We start from the raw sequence: 20,127 nt of genomic DNA on the forward strand, positions 1-20,127 counted from the left end.
GACCATGCACACCCATTAACTGAGAAATGGACACCTTATTAATTCGCCCTCAACTCGGTTAAAAGCATCAACGTTACGTGAGCATGTAACACACACTACTGGTAACACGTTGGCAATGAAAGGCCTTTTTGTGCTAGGAATTGACACAAATCAGATTTAATCCAAGAAAGAAAAGACGTGTGTACTTTCACTGGAGAGCAGATCTCGTCATTTTATATTTCATAACCAATTATACAGATAAAGTCAAGAATGTCATGAGCTCACACCTCCTGCCTCACAGAAAGCCTCCGTAAAAACGACACATATTAAAGAGAGAACGTGTGTGCGTGCTGGCATTTTCCAAACTGTGAAAATGAACTTAGAAAAACCAAAAGACTAAGGTGTGTGTGTGTGTGTGTGTGTTGAGGACTAGCTCTGACTGGGTCGAGGTCAGTGAGGCATTGTGCAACTCGATGTTTCCATGTGACTAAAACTGAGAGATGTTTCTTTCCCTGGAGAAGGTCACCACAAAGACGGTTTTCAAATAAAACTGGTTATTGTAGAGTTTAGATTCCACCCTGTACTGTGTGACAGAGCACGAGTTAGAGACTAAGATTTCATGCTGAATTAAATTATTGATAATGCTTTTCGTAGATCAACAACTTGTCATGGAGAAGGGGCTCGTGTACTCAGAGAGATCGAGCTTAACGCCGCACATGAAGAACAGATCCGAGCTGAGAGATCAGACACTGATCCTTATGAAAAGTACAAAAAGACAGTGTAAACTACCTGGGCTAAAAAAAGGTACCCACCCCTGGTAACCGGGCCACCCGTATAACCCAGTCGTGCTCAACCGTTACAGATCAATATGAAGATAAATGTTGGGGGTCTGATCAAAGCCAGACAGGCAGCAGGTGTACAACTGATCATCTTAGACGGACTCGATACTTACAAGGGAATAATTTTCATCATTAGGGAGAAAGAAGAAGGGAAAAAAAAAAAAAAAGCATCCCAAATACTACCTACTAATATATGTTAATAAATTTCTCCTGAAGGAGCACACAAGTTACCATTTCCCATGTGTACGGAGGAAAAAATTAAAACACTGGCACAAAAAACACCTCGAGAGCTTGCATGTTTATTGAACTACTGCTTAAATCGTCAAAATTACTCGTACAATACAGAGAGCTTCGTTATTGATCACGAGCCGACTTTTTTTTTTTTTTGTCTTTTTACACCAATAATTATAGTATTTCAACATAATACAGCAGACCCTACCTAACTGATGCTATTTACAGGAGCTAGAATACCTAGCCTATGAGAGAAAACACAAACAGTCAAGATGAAGATGAAAACAAATCAAAGCGGAAAGCATGCAGCTGATGCACTACGGAAGATCTAGAGCAAGCTGGGAAGAGGTTCCCACTATAGTGGAGGAGAAAAAGAAAAAAAAAAGAAAAAAAAGAAAAAAAAAAAAGGGGTAGACAAAGAAACTAAAGTGGGCTTTCAAGTTGGTCGTTGAATCGGGATCGTTCAAAAGTATACGTTAAACTGGAAGCAAAGACAAAACTGCAAATACTGAAGGACGACACTTTGCTACTGAATTACCCCCAAAAATAAATATAAAGCTTTTTGGTTTCCATCTTCGAGGCGACCTACAAGTCATTCACAAAACCCTTCGTTTAAAGAAAAGGAAAAGAAAAAAATCGAACACTAATTCATCAGTGCTACATTTTCAGTATGATCTGAGAGATGTGAGGGTCGTGGCTGCTAGAAGCATCTTCTAATTAGCAGCTGGTGGAGACGATGCAGCGGATCGGTAGCCTTGAACCAACCTATCCACGGACAATTTCCCAGAAAGGTATGATTTTGGAGTTGTCCTACAGGAAAGGCTTTCAAACGGTGCCGTTTCCTGGGTGGACATATATTTACACGTTAAGCGAAAGACATCTCAAAAGAAAACAACTCTCTGGCCAAAGATCCATCGTTTTTGCGTTCTTTAAGTGCTAAATACGTTCCTAGACGAGGAGAAACCGCTCACAGATGGTATGCTATTTTACCACTGCCAAATTATCTAGTGCCAGTAAGTGCGACTAATCAATCACATCAGCTCTTGACCTTAAAGGGAAAACATTAATAATTGCAGTTTTGTGGTTGCTCCCGCTGTTTTTTTTTGTTTGTTTGTTTGTTTGTTTGTTTGTTTTTGCGATCAGTGTGTTGAAAGAGATCTCCTCGGAGAATAAAAATGTTCTTCGTGGACTTTGTGTGCATCCTTTTTTTTTTTTTTTTTAATCCAAAGAGAAAGCCGCACAGAAACGACAGTGGGAGGAATGAGGGAAGGGGGAGGGGGGGAGGGGGAGTCAATCCAGACCAAGTTACAACAACCATACGACGAAGAACCAAACGCCTTCTCCAGACGTGAAGACATGAAATAAAAACCATCTCAGCTACCTTACCAAGGAGCAGATTAAAGTCCAAAATAGCACCATTCATCAGTGTCTCAAATCCGTGGCAGCATCTCAATCACTTACCACAAGGAAACAATGCGGTTTCTACAGCTACTTCTATATCACAACGCACATGATTACACTTTAATATACTGGCAAAGCAAAAGGAAAAAAAAAAAAGAAAAAAAAAAAAAAGAAGCCAAACAAAAACTTTAATCAAAGCAAAAGGTTAAAATTTTTGTAAAAAAAAATTTACTATGTACTACAAAGCATCTAGTAACTGCGTGGGAATTGGGGACTCTTAGCCTCAGTAAATACTGTTGAGTGTGAGATTATAGGGTTCAGTAGTTTAGTGTATGAAGACAAGATCGGTCGCTGTGGGTTTAAGGGTGGATATGAAATAAAAAATAAATGGAGGAACAGAGGGACGAACTGACTGATGAGTTTAGTGTCTGGGTGTGTGCTGGAAAAGTGTGTACTTATCCTGTGGGAATACAGATCATTTATTTCTCCTTCCTGAAATATTTTGCCCCTAGAAGTGTGACTAAGATAATAATATTGGGACATGTTCAATACTGAAGTCTCGGAGAGTCTGTGGAGGAACACGATGGTACCAACACTGGAGGGAGGGAAGGGGAAAGAAACAAAAAAAGAAAAAAGGATCCTGCTTCTGTAGGTAGTGGACAAGTGGATGACATGCTGCTGCAGGTTTTCTCGGTCCTGTGGAGGTTGTAAACGATGCAGACGTGCGGGTCTGTACAGCTCCAGTCTGTCAGCTCTGTAACTAGGTGCTTTGTGGCGTTTGGTGCTACTTTGTGACCTCCCAAGAACATGAAACTTATCATCAAGGCTTAGAGTCCCGAGCATTTCTATCATAGTATTAAAAAAATCACACAGACGGGGAGGAAAACGGCCCCAGAGTCATGTTTCATTTTTACCACACAGCATAAAAATGAGAATATACACAATTTAGGAAAGGAAATTATACAGGGAGGCTCTTCGGACTCCGTTAAAGGAGACCCCATGTTAGCGAACCACTTCTATCCTACATCAGGCTGAAGGAATGTCGAGTTTTCGCTGTGGCTCCCCATCGCCCTGGCCTGCGCAGGGGCCCAGATGTTAACCCTGAGACCAAGAGAAGAAAAAGGAGAGGAAGTGACGTGCCAAGGCATCTGCAGCACATCCAGCCTGATTTCTGTTTGAACTTAATTTCACGCTCGTTGTTTTAGGATTTAGAGTACTGGAACATACCTCTGGGGAGCCTCCATCGCTCCTGTCAGTTCAATTCTGCAGCAGGAAGCTTGAAGAGAAACACAAAAGGGGGGGGGGGTGAGGGGTATGAAGAATTAGGTATATTTGTAGAACAGGTCAAGGTAAAGAGAATGCAGTGACTTGTTATGAGAAACAAGACACACATGCTAATGACATGAAACCTCTGCCTCACAGCTACGCATTTCTGACTGGTGCACAAAGAGCGGCAAAGGATAATCAGCTAAGCAGCAATCAAAGCCAGTGCCTTTAGGGGTGGCTGTTATTTCATCACCCTCAGATGAGGGATAGACTAACTGTAACTTGATCTTTGGTCTAACACATCAGACCACAAACCCTTCCAAAGGGATGTGGGAATGTGTAACGGTCCTGAGTAGAGGCTGACCGACTGATCGGTCTTGCAGATTAATCGGCACCGATAACCGATTTCTGAACTAGCGGTAATCTGCAAAAATCCACACCGATAGTCTGGTCGCATCCGTTGCGGAGCAGCTGGGAAGTCATTATACGGTACGAGAGCAGCCTCTGGAGGTGAAATGAAAACCATTGATAAATTTTATTGTGTTATTTGAAGTTTTTGTTTAAATTTTTATTATTAATTTTTGATGTCTCTATTTTTTTTCGGGGCATAAATTTTAGGTTCAGTTTGAATGTATACCTTTAATATTAATTTCATTATAAAAAGTACAATACATTTTCAGGGTACAGTCAGTACTGTATTTTTTAATTTAATAAAATTCAGCAACATTTAAACTTGAGTGTTGTATTTTCATTCGGTATCCATTTTAAAAACTGCCGGTTGATTAATCGGGTATGGGCAGGTGCCGCCCGACTTAGTTATGGGTGAAAATCCACAGCCCATCGGTCGACCTCTAGTCCTGCTTGAACTCGATTAAAACAGGGCTTAAGATGAAAAAATTCCTAAGTGACAAGTGGAGAAAACTGATCATCTTTAAGCAAAGCACACATGGCCACGATAGCACGGCCCGGCACCTGTTCAAATCCCTTCTATCCCACTTCCCCGACTGCAGCTCTGGAGCGTTTCCAAGCCAAGTAAAAAGAGGTCACTTTTTTTTTTCCCTCCTCTTCCCCCTCCCGTCCTGTCTCAACCCGCCACTGCGAACCCGATGAACCCTCAGTGCTGCTGCTGCAGCGTGCGCGCGCACACACACAAACACACACACACACACACACACACACACACACACACACACAGTGAGAGAGAGAGAGAGAGAGAGAGACAGGAAAATGCAAACTTCCAGCTGAGCCAGGAACGTAGGCAATAGCAATGGCGCCGGACAGTGCCTGGTACTGCTAGAGTCAAACTAGATGAGAGGAAATTCCATACAAGGGAATATATAAATGCATCCACCAAACAAGAGCTAAAAATAAACGCAACTAGAGAGCTATCAAAAGATAACCTGAATGATAAAGAAAAAATGACAACCATGATTGCATGCAGCAACAGACAAACAAAAAAAATACCACAATGAGAGAAAGGAAACACATCAACCAAAGCAGATTTTAATGCAACAACAAATTAATTATATAAAAGAAAATCCTTGAAAAATAATGCATGAGCTCACCATGATTGTCGGTCTGCACGAGCGGCTCTTGCACTGCAGAGGATTGGAGATTTCTGCTAGACAAAATAACACACACACAGAGAGAGAGAGAGAGAGAGAGAGAGAGAGAGAGAGAGAGAGAATGGGTTCTGGTGAAAGGAAAAAGGTTGCAGCTTTAGTGGAACAGGCTGTGCATTGCCCTTGGTGTGTGCGCGCGCGTGAGTGCGCGTGGACGCATAGAGCATTTTAAAATGGGAGACACACAGGCACGTCGCAGCCCGCCTGCATGACCTCATCTTCCCCTGCAGCCTAAATGTAGAAGCGGGTAGTCCATAGAGCTGCTGGAGCCCCGAAAAGAAAAGAAAAATAAATAAAATCAATCTCTGAGACAAGCCTGAGTCGCGTTCCTGACTCGACAAACCTGTAAAACCCCACGCGACGCGTCAGCATAAAGTTCCTGAGGAAATTCCTCTCATAAAGCGTCGTGTATAGTTATATAAACCTCCGTGTGCTGGTTTAAATTTAACCCGTCTGGCACATTTTACAGACAGCAAGACAGCTCATTTCCCACCTGGATTAATCCGAGGAGAGGCGCTCGGACAAACACTATTCCACTTCTTTTATTTTCCCTCAAAGAAAAGCCCGTTAAAGTTCAAGCACAGCGATTAGCCGTGTCCACTCTTTTCCCCCCCGGAATGCTAACGCTAGCATACACGATTCAACCGACTTCGCTCGCGCTGCTGAAAACGAACTTAAATTCGAATTAAACTCGACAAAAGATGAGTAGGTTTTCACACCGGTCCGAGAAACGACCTTAAAAACGCGTTGAATTTACCGACTCCATGTCGCGCTTCTACAAATACACGACTTAACGCTTTGAAGCGAGGAACAAAGAAACAGCCTGCTAGCTAAGCTAAGCTAAGCTAAGCTCGGCTAATCATATCTGATGGATGTAGCTAGCAAAGCTAACTGAAGAATGACAGTTTAAGAGGTTTGGGGTTCATTAATGAAGTCGTTTTAAATTATCCAGTGTTCCGTATTCAGACTTGTGTATTTAACACCAAACGACCCCAATTTTATAATAATAATAATAAAAAGAGCACTGAAATGAAGTTGACTGTCGAGCTTTTTTTTTTTTTTTTAGTCACTAGAGTTGTGAAGTCCTTATTTGACCCAAGAGATACAGTGCCATTAAATCATGGTTCACATGAAACATGGACAAGCTGCATTCGTGCCAAATACTAATCAACAGCTCGCACAGAAACGGTCTCACCGCTTTTAGTCTGAAAGGACAATTTAGGACTTCAGACTGGATGTAAACTTACAGTTAAAATCTTGTTCTTGTCCCGTTTCAACCCAAGTTTCCACCACCGACTGCTTTTCAGAGCTGCTTCAAAGAGTGAAATGCAGCCCTGTGTGTGGAATATGAAAACGCTCCGGAAAAAAAAAAACCTCAAAGAGTTCGTCAGTAGTCAGTGCTGCAGATTACAATCCACACTGAGCTAATTCGGATTGATATTACTGGCGTGGGGCCGGGAGCCCCATTCGGGCTGCAACGCAGCCTCAGCCAGACTGCTTACTCGGCACGGCAGCAGGCAGAGTCCTCCAGGCTCCCCTCAGTCTGACGAGGGAAGGGCTCGGTCCCAAATCGGGCCGTTATTCATACAAATTGCACTATATAGGGTGTAGATTTAGTTATTTTACACCCTATGTAGTAGACCTATACAGGGAGGAGCGAGCTGGTTTGGAGCGCACCCAATCAGCGTGCGCAGCCAAAAGGCGCGCTCACAGGACAACAGTTTGTTTCCGGCCGGAAACCATCATTGATTGGACAGCGCTTTGTTTACAGTCATCCAATAAGGTCGGGAAGAGGTGGCTGCTCTTGATTTCTATTGGTTAGAACTGAAACGGCCGTTGCCCTTTAAAGACACACGGATCCTGTATTTCGGCGAAAAATATACAATCGTCAGAAATGTAAAAAATGTAAGTGTCGTTTTATTAAATGTTTAATTAAAAGTTTATCAGTTATTTACGTCATCTGATACTAAGCTTTATATATATGCAGTCTTCTGACTCCTTGGTGCCATCCTCAGCGTCCGGCTGGTAGTACAGTATATTTCTACATGTACTGCATGATTTCTTTTTGCTCAAATTGTTTGAACTCCATTTACCAAATGCCTCTGAATTTTATTCCACAATCCTTGAGTCTGATCCTGATCCAATATATAGGGAAATGATAGTCTCCAGCATGTTAACAGCACCCATATGATGACTGTACTCTCCATTCAATCATATCCATTCACATCAGTTCAGTTCATGTGCAGCAATGTAGTGACTAATTTGTCACGGTCATGTTGTCATGTCACTTCACAGAACACTGGGACATGTCTTTAAAATGAGCTATTTTCTCCTAGTATGCTCCATGGTCTTTTCTTAAGTCAATTTCAGGAACCATGTTGCAACTTGGCAGTAAATTTGCACAAACAATGCTAATGCATCGGATATCCTGCTGGGATAAAAACAATTTGCAGCCGGACACTGGTGAACCAGTAAGTCTTGTGCTTTTGAATTGGCTTATCCAGTGGGGACTACAGCTTTTAACGTATAGCTTACAGTATGTAGTTTGTAGAAGTTTTAAGGGCAGGAACCGATTAGTAAATTCTGGTATCCTTGCCAGAAATCAACGCAAGGCTCTCCTCCCAACCCTGCTATGCTTGAACCAATACATAGAGCCCTGATCGTTTTGTCCCACAACCCAACAATAAAATGCATACGTTCCTACATAACATATCAACCATTATATGTGTTCGAGTCGGCTCTGTGATATGCACAAAGCAGTCTTCTTTCTTGGTTTTCACCTCACAAACTCATCCACCAAGTCCCGCTCTTTAACAAGCTCAAATGTGTCAAGCATGCTGAGACTTCTTTGGCTCATTTTAGTTGGGAGTTTTTATTTATTACGAAAATGAACATTCTTTGGCTTCCCCTTTCTTTAAAAAATGTTCTTTTCATTGATACAGTGTGTTTTTATGATTATCCATGTTTTTTTATTCACTTATCTAACTGACGGCTCATTAGTTACAAATTCAAACCCACACACCAATAACGTTTTCCAAGTTATTTCTGATTTGGTGACTTTACATTCATTGGATGGTGTTCGGTGTATCGGTCACTTGATTAGATTTCGTTGGAAGATGTTTGTTTTTTTTGTTTTGTTTTTTTCTCAGAGTCATTCTCACCTTCAGCTGATTGTCTGCTACTGTCTGTGAAATGCAGGAAACCTGTTATGTTTGCCCATAGATTATGTTCACTTATATCGGAACTTGAAAACATTCACAAACCATGTGGCTTAAGTGGTTAAGATTATGGCTCGATGACCATAAGACTGTGTGGTCAGATCATCAGAGCTTCCAGAGAGCCACTGTTGGGCTTCTGAGAGAACGCCTCAAGCCACCACTGCTTGTATAACATGCTCAATTGTCAATGATGACGATTATGTAATCTAAGACGAACCACTTAAAGCACTGAAGTTAAAAAAAAAAAAAGTAGAATAGTCCAGTTTCTCTAGGAATTACTGATGGGCCATTCTCCTCACGGTCCACTGCATTGTTATTTGTGCTGTCATCAGATGATTCAGTTCCTGAAATAGGTACAACAAGTAAAACATAACTGATGTGCTACTTTAAGGAACTGACTCATCTGGTGATGGCACAGAAGGCACTGTACTGCAAAAACATTATGATCACTGACATACTCACTATGGGGAAACTTAAATGGAAATTATTTCCAATGTTAAAACAACATATCAGAGTGTATACAGTACATTTACATATTAGTTACCTCTTTCAGCACTCGCATGCAACCTGATTTGTGATTGCCGTTTAAATCTGGATCTGCTGACCCACTCTTACTGACCTCAATGTCTATAGTAATTTCTTTAACTGCTCTAGCAGGTGTTTCCTGTCTTAGACTGGTATAGATCCTGTGAATATAGGTTACTAATGAAACGAAGCCAGAACCATAAGTATACTGAATGTCTATGGCCCACCAAAAGGACTATAATTGTGTAACACTGTCCCAGAGCAGCACTGAGAAAAAAATTGAAGGCTTTCACAATGACTTAATGCTGGTGCACACCACCTGGTGGTTCCTCTTCCTGAATGTAGGGCTCTCCTCAAAATTCTCTATCATACCACATGCTACACCTTCTCAGATAGTTCATGAACATATGATCAACCAAACACAGGTATTAAGGTCAAAAAAATGACATATTTCCTAATGGGCCTCTTTTCTTCTTATCTCTGTTTGTTCTGATCATGTGTTGGCACCCTTATCCAGTGTGGCTTACAGAAATAAGGGTCTCACAGCTAAAATGCTGTGAGAGAAGAAACAGAAAGAAAGAAAAGAAAGCCTTTATTGTCACACGTACGTATGGTCCAGTCAAATTCTTCATGTAAATTTCTTCATGTATTCCAGCTTGTCAGGAAGCTAGGATCAGGGTGCACCCTGCCATGATAGAGCGCCTCTGGAGCAGAGCGCAACCTTTTGAGCAGCAGCCTAGGACCCTAAACACTGAACCACAACTGCCCCTGAGGAGTTAGCACAAGTGTATACAGCAACAAAAACAGTATAATCGAGTTCTCTTTAATTAGTGCTAACTCCTCTAAGGAGTTAGCATAACAAGTTGGTAGCAAAAAAAAAAAAAAACAGTACAAGTCAAGTGCTAATTTACATGCTTAACGAGGAGGTAGGTCTTCCGTCTTTGTGTGAATGCAGATGGTGACTCGGCTGTGGAAAAGCTAGAGTAGGGCTCTAAGCACCTGAGTGATGTCTGTGGAAATCCTTGTGATGTTGAAATTCGAATGACAGAGTCAGGTTAGCAACCTGAAGACAGAAGGATAGTTGGTTGAACAGAAGTACCACAAGGTTGCCTGCGTTGTCAGATGGTGTGATCTGAGCAGGGCTGTATCTGAATCCTTGGGTAAGCTAAACAACATCCTACTTTGAAGAGGAGAGAAAGACTTGAGCATCATCAGTATAGCAGAGGTATGAAAACTATGTGAGGATATGACCTCCCCAGTAGAACGGGTTTAGAGGGAGAATAGAAGAGGACCGAGAACTGAGCGTTGTGGAACACCAATGGAGAGTCTGCATGCAGCAGATGTGATGTGGATCCTCTCCACAACACTTGGTATGACCATCTCACTGCAACTGATTCCAAGGCTTCTTTCCCTTGGGTGGACAGGAGAGACTTGACCATGTTGAAGGCTGCTGAGAGTTCAAGAAGGATGATTACTGATGATAGTTTGGCTGATCTAGTGGCATGAAGCTTCTCAGTGGAGTGTAAAAGCTTTAAAGTCAGACTGGTTAGGATCTTCTGGGTAGGAAAGATAGATCACTGAGAGTATACAGCACATTCCATCTGTCCATTTTCCATACTGCTTATCCTACACAGGGTCATGGGGAAGCCTGGAGCCTATCCCTGGGAACTCGGGGCACAGGGTGAGGGACACCTTGGATGGGATGCCAAGCCATTGCAGGGCACAACTGCACACGCTACGGCTTTTTCAGAACCTGTTTAACACTCGCTGTTTTGAAGGCAGTCGATACATGACCAGATGTTTACAATGTTATTGATGAAGGGGAGATGGTCTTGCCAGGTCCAAATATGGAAAGGATGAGATCTAGCAGGCAGGTGGTAGGATTGCTGGAGAAGAGAAGCTTCTGTAGAAGGACGAGAAAACTGGGCTAGGGAGAAAGTGGGGGGAAACAGACTGTGCAGTGTAGGAGTAGGGACAGGAAGGGGGGAAACTGACAGACCTTGGCAAATGAGATCTCATCAGAGAAGGTGGAAACGTCAGCAGCAGTCAAAGAGTTGGGGAAAGAAAAGTCTTATGGACCTTGTGTGGACCAGATACTTTTTGCCTTCTCTTGATTATCTCTAAAACAATAGTGACAATAGGAAATTTCATATTAGGTTCTATCAAAATATTTTACCTTTTAAAACACACACACACAATAATTATGAAACGTGCTAATTTACTGCAAGGCTGGCATTTCTTGTACCAGTTACAGTGCCCTTTGTAAATATGAGCAGAGAAGGCTGTGAACATTTGTTTTATTGTATAAAATTTGATCTTTTGTGCAAAATTTAAAAAAAAATACTCTACTCTCATGGATATCAAATAATAGCAAACAAAACACAGGTTTATCAAAAAAGTGTGCAACAATTATTGGCATCTTTTTAGTCAATACTTTGTGCTACCTCCCTCCCACCAAGATAACAGCTCTGGGTCTTCTCCTATAACGCCTGATGAGGTTGGAGAATACATGGTGAGGGATCTGAGAGCGTTCCTCCAGACAGAACCTCTCCAGATCCTTCACATTTCGAGGTCCACGCTGGTGGACTCTCCTCTTCAGTTCACCCCACAGGGTTTCTATGGGGTTCTTGGACTTACCCATTGTTATGAATGACTAAGGGAATTTGACCTATGCGTTACCTCATATTTATACCCCTGTGAAAACAGGAAGTCATGGTTGAACAATTTCCTGTTCCTAGTCACCCAGGTGTACAAAATAAAATATAAATATCAATGTGAATATACTTCAAATATATTTTTCCCATATGAATTCATGGGGTGCCAATAATTGTTGTACACCTATATTGAACAAAGTTAAATAAAATATGTTTGATCTCCATGAGAGCTCAATGAGTGTTTTTGTGAATATTTTGAAGAAAAGTTAAATATCAAAAAGTTAAACAATAAAGACAATTTTAACAGCTTTCTTTGCTCATATTTACCAAGGGTGCCAACATTAATGGAGGGCACTGTAAGTCATGAAATGTTTCAACCATATTTTAGCATTTTAGCATTTAAAACAATAAAATAAAACACATTGTGAGGTCAGATATAGTATGACACTATTTCCTTAAATCATAATGTTAAAAAAGCTTTAAACCAGCCCCATAATCTGGTTATCCACAGATTTACTCCCAGGTCTGTTAGGTACTGAATTTCAGGCGTTAGCATCTTTCGGCAGAGCTCCCTGTATTGCGGCTCAATGTTGCTCTTCATGTTGTATCCCAAAATAGAGCTCTCTCCAACAGGCTGCCAGGGCCTCATGCTTTGGTCCCTTATGTCCTGATCCTCCACAGCCATCCCACCGCTAATGCAGATGGCTGCCATCTCGCTGTTCCTTTGGCGCAACTTCTTCACCTCCTTTTGCATGCGCTCCCTCCCGTAGGCGTCCACTTTGGCCCAGAGCGTGGCGTTGAAGTAACGGTAGAGCTTCCAGTCAACGCTGTTCCACTCACGTGCCTTGACCCTCAGTTCGGGCGTGAGCTGGGACACACTACTAGGCCTGCGTGTGTTCATATTGAAGAACAGCAAGTCATCCATCTGCCAGCAGAGTGCATCCTTGAGCAGAATGAGTGACTCCTCGAAATGTTCAGCAATCAGGACGAGCTGGAAGCGCTCCGCAATTGCATGAATGGCACTGTCCACTGTCGGATCCTCTGGCTCCAATGTGTTGTCAAAGCCAAGGTCAAAAAAATGAGGGTTCTTCAGATAAAAGGAATTGAAGCCTTCTGAGTTAAAGTAGAGCTGGGGATCATTCAGAAACTCTGTCAGTTTATCCTCACCATGGATCCTCCATATCAAGGGCACAACCCTTTTGAAGTAATGGAACGAGGACTCGAAGACCAGAGCCGGGTCTCTGAGGATGGTGAAGAAGAACGCATCGGCCGGTAGAAGCGCTTCGACTTCAGGAGCATTGAAACGCATGTGGTTGCAGATGATATTGAAGCATGCGCCTGGCCTGTAATCCTTCACGTGCGTGCGCGTGAATGTAGCTGGATAAGCGAAATCATTGCGACCATTGGGGAGAGCAAACTTCAGCCTTTGTTTCTCCCCATAACGCAGGAGAATATTTAGAATAGTGCTGCTTGCTGCTTTGTGGGTCTTTAAGAACATCAGGTTCACTTTTGGCACACAGTGCTTCACCTCACTTGAAGAGAACGAGCCCTTGTTCTTTTGAGATGGCGGGGTTTTATTTGCACATGGAGCTGGCACTGGAAATCTGTGTATAAGATAGATGTAGTACAGGGTTACTAGGCCTACTTGCTATTTGAGGAACAGCTATTATGAGGATATTAACCCAGACTAGGAGTGAGTTTGCATATCCTAATTATTATTTTTTTTTTAATTAAATTGGAATGAGATACAGTGATTTTAAAATGGGATAGTTATTATGCATTGATTTAATAAAGAAATCCTCCTAACCAGCAAAAACCTATTGCTTTTCCAATCCAGTTCATTTAATAATTGCAAGTTTCTGTTTTGTCTTACTTCTTACTACAATTTGGCCAGATGAAACCAATAAACAATGCAGTTATTATATCACACTCTTGTAATTTAACAATTATCCATAACTGCCTGCACCCGTCTCTTGTTTCCTCAAGAACATGAATGACAAACCTTGGTGTGTTGGCTTGGAATGTTGGCGTCGAAAAACAGTACAACATCATCGTGATGCAGGTAAACAGGAAACCCAACATAAGCTTGTGTGCACCTGACCTGGGTAGATGATGGAACATTTTCTACACGCCCTCCAGATTTGATTCCCAAACGTTAGGCAACCTGGAACAAAAAGATGGTGGGTTTTACTTGGAATTCTATTACAGGTTAGTCTTCTGAAAAGTCTAGCTATTATAATTCATTATCATGATACATTATACAGTCACGTATACGACAAATTTAGTACAAGGATTAATGCACTTGTGATACATTTTTAAAAATGTACTAGAGAATAGTTTATGTATGAATATGACTAAATCTAATACGAAAGGTATGTAGTGGTGAATGTACATCTGGTTCTAGGGATTTCCTCGAGTGGAGCATGTGGGATCAAACCGCTGTGATGATAGAGCTATGATTTGTATCATCCAATGAGGCCTATTAAACAATTGGTGTTTGAATTCATGCCAAAAGCCATGCTGCTAAAAAGGCTGGCTTAAAGTAGTCGGGTGAAGTGTTTACACAGCAAACACGCTCAGTAATGAACCATGTTATTGATATAGTAACCATTGTTATACCCTACCAAACATGTCTCAATATGAGCAGCAAAATACACGCTTTAATCATACGTTGACTGTTTTGATATATACACTGTCGTCCGTTCATGTCATTTCCTTCCAACAGAGAAGGTCAGCCCAAAGTTCTCCATCTCAGGCCACAGAGATATATCTCTGGTCGGATCACTGGATGTTAATAAGTAGGTCCTCTTCGGTTCATAATAAAATTTTCCAAATATTACAGTAGTCCTATATTGTAAATCTGGAAGTTAAAAATAAATATGAGGTGGTCAAGACTTGGGATTGTAGATGATGTCCATTTGGAGTCATTTCCACGAAAGTTTGAGAACCTCTGTGCTAGCAGGAAAACTGAATATGAAGCTAGTCACACCCATAAACGGTAATTGCGTGTATTGACCAACCCCAGTTTCAGGGTGTGTTTTTTATTTTTTGTTTTTGTTTTTTCATCATGTGCAAAATTGCTCAGAGAACCTGTTCTGCTGGACGTAAACCCCCATTTGTTTGGGCAGCAGATTAAATACAGGACTTCCTGGTTATTCTGTGAATGACTAAGCTAAAATCTGAGCTAATTGCTAAAAGTCTTTTAACATATTCCTCTCTCTCTCTCTCTCTCTCTCTCTCTCTCTCTCTCTCACTCTCTTCCCTCCCCCTTTCTCTCTGTACATAAAAATATTTGCTATTTGCCCTTTTAAACTAACATAATTATGCTTATAATAATAATAATTATTATTATTATTGTGTGTCTCAGATTAGTCAGGATTTACACAGCACACATTAATACATTTAAAACTGGATAAAAGGCTTACTTCCATATTCCAGTTCCCGATTGCAAAGTCAGATTCATTCATTCACTATCACAAAGAATGACTGTTTACAGTCAAGAGTGTGCAAATGAAGCACATTTGGAAAGAGTGTACAGTATACTGTGTCTAGGTTATAGCATACAGCATGTCAGGAAAAAATAAAAATGAAGAGCATTTCTTTTCTTTCCATGTGAAAAAAATTAAATGCTTTCCTCTTTTACTCAATATCATTTTATTTTTTCAAGTATTGAAAACGTTCTCAGGACTTTTCATCTTCTAACCAAGATAACCACTAAAACCAGTCTGTTTAATGATATTTCACGAGCTACTGTATGTCGAGGGATTCTCCAAATTTTGTCAGCAGATGATCTCTTGGTACTTGTGAACTGGTCCGCTCCATGAAAACTGCAGCCATTCAAATGTATATCAGCCGATTGGCAATAAAACGTACCATTACAGTGAATATTGTTAAATATATCGATTAATGTAAGGTGTTATCAATGTCATCCTGTTCCAAGTGATGCACTCTGTACCCAATAAAATCTCGACTTTATTGTTCTGAACACGTCTTTTTTGATTGGATTGAAAATAGACTAATCTTGAAATATTCAAGTTAAAAGATCTTGAGATTTTTCGAGCGTCAAACTATTGATTCTTTTCAAACTTCTGTTAATGTTACTAACTGACATGTCAAATGTTTTCCTGTTTATAAACAATAAAATTTTCAATGTCCTTAAAAATGAATTCCATGTCCTTCTTACATGTGCAACACAGTAAATGCGATGCCTCATAACTCGTGTTTGAGTGGAAATGTTATCGTTGGACCCATACGCCATTATGTCGTTATGTCAGTGTAAGTGTGGGAATATTCTTCAAAATTCCTTTCTCTGGAATTTTACCCTACCCCTTTTTTTAACGGTGTAAAATACACAACTTTCACCAACAGAACAAGCCCAATTTGAGATTATTTACAGCCCCACGCATTTTTTTTTTTTTTTAGATATTTATCTTGGGATTAAACCTGTTTAATTCAATTGACCATTCAGAAAATCGAATAACTTAATAATAAATATAGTAGCCTTGATAACAGTAGGCTGAGATTTCTATCACTGAATGCCCGTAGGCTGTTATTCATGCACCTACTTATGTAAAGTATATAATATGCACATACCGTGGCATTTTGCTTAGACAGGACTTACTACCCATTATGCTGAGCTATACACCTCCTCTGCTGAGACAGAGTGACAGAATGAGTTAAGAGAAAGACAAACACACGTCAGTGTGCTGTATTATACACCGTGGCTGTGTGAAAACAAACACATCTCAGCGGTCATTCATTCATTCATCTTTAGTTACCACTTTGCTGACCATAATCTTACCAAAACCATCATCTCAAGCCATTTTGCTCACACGCACCTCATCGGGACTCTTATAGCAAAATATTGCATAAACTTAATGTGTTGAATTTGTTTTATTTTCGTTTATTTTTTTATATTAATAACCAGCAGTCTGTTTAAAACGGCTGTCGGGGGCTACCTGTTGAACAGCTCTGATTTAAACTATCCAGAACATGTTTAGAGAATACAGATAGGACTTACACTTTTAACATACACTTAAGTCTCACCCTTAATCCACTGGATAATCACACCACTGTTGATTTGTACCCAAGAGCTGTTGCTGTAATCATAAAGACTGTCCTGTAATCGTCCCAGGACGAGTTTCTCATTCACAATCTGCTCATACTGAACATCCTCTCAACAAGTATACAGTTGAAGAAGAGTAAAGATTTTTTTTAATCGCATGATCCAGTGTCACACAGAAGAGGATGGGGTCCCTTCTGAGTCTCAAGGTTTCTTCTTCAGGTCACCTCAGGGAGTTTTTCCATGCCACTCTTAGAGCTGGCTTACTCATCAGGGATCTAAATCTACAGTATATCCAGATTTCTGTAAAGCTGCTTTGTGACAATTGAATTCACGTTCATTTTTACTTCAGGATGTCTTCTTCCTGACCTCTGAAGGTGTAAACCTATATTGAAAAGCTTCCTGTTTCATGATTGTAGGCCTAAATTCTACTAAATCTGATCATCTTTTAAGGTCTAACTGTATTTACTTTCACTTTAGCAAAAAACATAAAGGAAAGATTGCTGACAAATGAATTACTCTGCATACAAATCTCCATGATCATATAAAGTACACGTTCTGGTGCAAACTTATAAAAAGCCTAAACATCTCTACTTTTTATGGACAACAATGACAACAGCTCAACAAATGGATTGACATGAACATTTGGTTAGGAAAACAAGGTAGGGTAATCATTTTAAAGAAAGGGAAATGGTGAAAAATTTTATATGTATCATGTTTTAATCACCGGCATGAAATAAATGTAGCTTTGGGGTGTGTAAAAAAAAAAAAAGAACGTAAATCTTGAACTTCATTCTTCATAACAGTGAACACTGTATGTTGCTTTAAACTTGCCAGTGAAAGGAATTCTAAAACAAGGATTAAAAACAAGGATAGCAAAGAATGAAAAAATATATTTGCCTGACAACTACCTATTCAAAACAGGAAAGGCACATTTTTGACAGAGTCATTGCATTGTTGATGTTCGACCTAAGGTATGCAAAATAAAGTCTGGCCTTATTAACAACATGAGTTCTGTATTTTGTTGACCAACATACTGGAAAGAAAATCAAGAAAGCCCTTGTCACATATCGAGTGTGTTACATCTGAACTGACATCTGAACCTGAGATCTGAACCTGAGATCTGAGATCTGAACTGATAAATAAAATAGTTGGAATAGTTTTAAATCGAAAGTTTAGGTCAAGATCATCCACGAAATGAGAAACGGCCCTGGAATAGTTTTAGAGCAAACAATTTAGTCATACAACATCTGTGAAAAATTGAAAAACGGCTCCCTGGCTTGGAAAATATCCGAGGACATCTCACACTGCGATAGACTAGTATAATTATCAGTATTTACACATCTACACATGTGTAGTATCTACACATATGATACACATCCACCAGCTCTCTAAACTCCACCCTAATGCTCTGCATGGTAGACACAAAAAAAGCATGAACACAAACACAGCCCACATTGTCAGAATGGAAACATGTGTACAGTATGTGTGTTGTGTGCTCAGCTAGAACATAGTAGACTAGCACGTCTAATGCTCATGAGCGTAAATAATAACAGTAATCTGCTGTACTGTTAAGCATTGGATGAGCAGGAATCAGAGCGCATGGTCCTTTTAAAAGGCATTTAAAGGCTGAAATATAATGCATACCATTATTGTTTGGTGTATTACGCTTCTATCTTCCTAATAGACTTGAAATAGAGGTTATTAGAACCGAACGATAAGAGGTTTTACACAATGGCTAATGGTGTTTAATAGCCTACTAAATTTCTTACAATCAAAGATTATGGATTTGAATTTGTCCTACCTTATTTACGCAATTCCTGACTTAGACCCAGGAGAGTCAGGGACAACTCTGTCCTGAATAAATGTTTGAGAACGTGAGACATTCTAACACCTTTATGTCATGCTTACAGTTTCATACCCAGCTCAAAGAACCTGTTCTGCTTTGCCTCTGACTTTCTACCTGTATGGCTCTGTGAAAAAGGGTGTGTGAGTGTAGGACACTGGTGTTCTTTTTGTTTTGTTTTTTTTTTTGCACAAATATGGGCTGAGCTTCCACTCAGAGAACCAACCAGATTCTCGTCTCGGGTAATAATTATGGCTAGTGACACACACGCACAAAGGGGGGGAATAAATAAATAAAAAACAAGGTCTATTGTCATGGGTATGGAATAGAAGCATTTTTATATATGAAATGTAGACGTCCAGACGTCCAGAAAAACCTACTGCCAAAAAATGAAATAAATCATCAAATAAACTTTATTCATTTGTGAGCAATGTAGTAATCCATTTACCTCGCCTGGGTTCATTCAGGTTTTGGAAAACCTACAGAGGGCAGGGTTTCACTGGTTAGGTGGCTGTAGACGTTCAGGGTCATGAAAGTTCAGTTGAAATATCCGGGTTACTCAGAAAGAGCAGAAACTCGTGGATGGGGTCAAATTACAACAGACTGTAGCTTGTGAACGTACTGCTGACATCCAAACTGACATATCATACTCGCACCAAAGAACACGACTGATCATGACCACCATCAGCACCTAAATAACTACACTGTAAAAAAAAAAATGCTGTTAAAATACAGGCAATTTTATACAGTACAATACTCTTATATCAATACACAGTTTAATTCTGTAAATTTACAGCGAATGATCCATAAGTTAAGCACATACATTAAAGGAGGGGAAACGAAATGAATCCTCATTTCTTTCCAGAAAGTGGTAAAGGAAATTTCTTCACTCCAACTCTCCTCTTAGGGTCTGCATATACTTTGAGTGCTTAAGAAGGGCACTGTTCTTGCAAGATAAGATCATTTCTTTGTTGTTATTTTTATTATGTTTCATTCAACTTGTAAAATCTCTTTTCTCGCATGATATTTTTGACTGTGCAACTGTAGACAGACTTTTTGTAAAAGTCAGTGTTCTCCGAACTCCGACTATTACGACGAATTATTACTTGGTACAAATGGTAATATTTCGAAATTAGTTTGTTTTTCTTTTACAGGAACCCTTAAATTGATTTACATGTATTTCTGATTCAGTTCATGTCGTGAAACTCGCGGTAGATTAACGTCATGTATACTTACGAACTGTGTGCACACACGTGCAGTACCATGTGTACCATCCATGCATTTGTGAGGCATATACGTGTTTCCAGTGTCACTTTTAATTGCACTCTGCCTGGTTGCAACAAAACCTTTGGAAAGTTTGAAGCCTTTAAATCTCACAGCTATGGACATGCTATGGAAAGGGCAAAACTGAGTTTAGTTCTAGATCCTTCACCTCATTTGAGCTCACGTGTCATGTTGAGGTATGTCGGGTGAGGTGTGAGACG

At 40.3% G+C, this 20,127-nt stretch overlaps 1 protein-coding gene and 1 long non-coding RNA gene across 3 annotated transcripts; both read right to left on the minus strand.

The window, feature by feature from the left end:
• Window positions 1-1,101: 1,101 nt before the first annotated feature.
• Window positions 1,102-6,868, minus strand: LOC128620052 (uncharacterized). Of its 2 annotated transcripts, none has more exons than XR_008388062.1 (4): window positions 6,586-6,868; window positions 5,282-5,337; window positions 3,678-3,726; window positions 1,102-3,551 (listed from the first exon to the last, which is right to left on the minus strand). It is a non-coding gene; the product is annotated as an uncharacterized LOC128620052 (long non-coding RNA). The 2 variants fall into 2 exon arrangements; XR_008388061.1 differs by having other exon boundaries at window positions 5,282-5,334; window positions 6,586-6,865.
• A 3,798-nt stretch (window positions 6,869-10,666) lies between these two features.
• gal3st1b (galactose-3-O-sulfotransferase 1b) lies at window positions 10,667-18,691 on the minus strand. The gene is made up of 3 exons (XM_053644690.1): window positions 18,602-18,691; window positions 13,738-13,899; window positions 10,667-13,339 (listed from the first exon to the last, which is right to left on the minus strand). The coding sequence occupies exons 2-3, from the start codon at window positions 13,854-13,856 to the stop codon at window positions 12,196-12,198; spliced, it is 1,263 nt and encodes a 420-aa protein (XP_053500665.1). The 5' UTR covers window positions 13,857-13,899; window positions 18,602-18,691; the 3' UTR covers window positions 10,667-12,195.
• Between the last annotated feature and the right edge of the window lie 1,436 nt (window positions 18,692-20,127).

This window comes from Ictalurus furcatus, chromosome 16 (assembly GCF_023375685.1).
Source record: "Ictalurus furcatus strain D&B chromosome 16, Billie_1.0, whole genome shotgun sequence".
Lineage (NCBI taxonomy): Eukaryota > Metazoa > Chordata > Actinopteri > Siluriformes > Ictaluridae > Ictalurus > Ictalurus furcatus.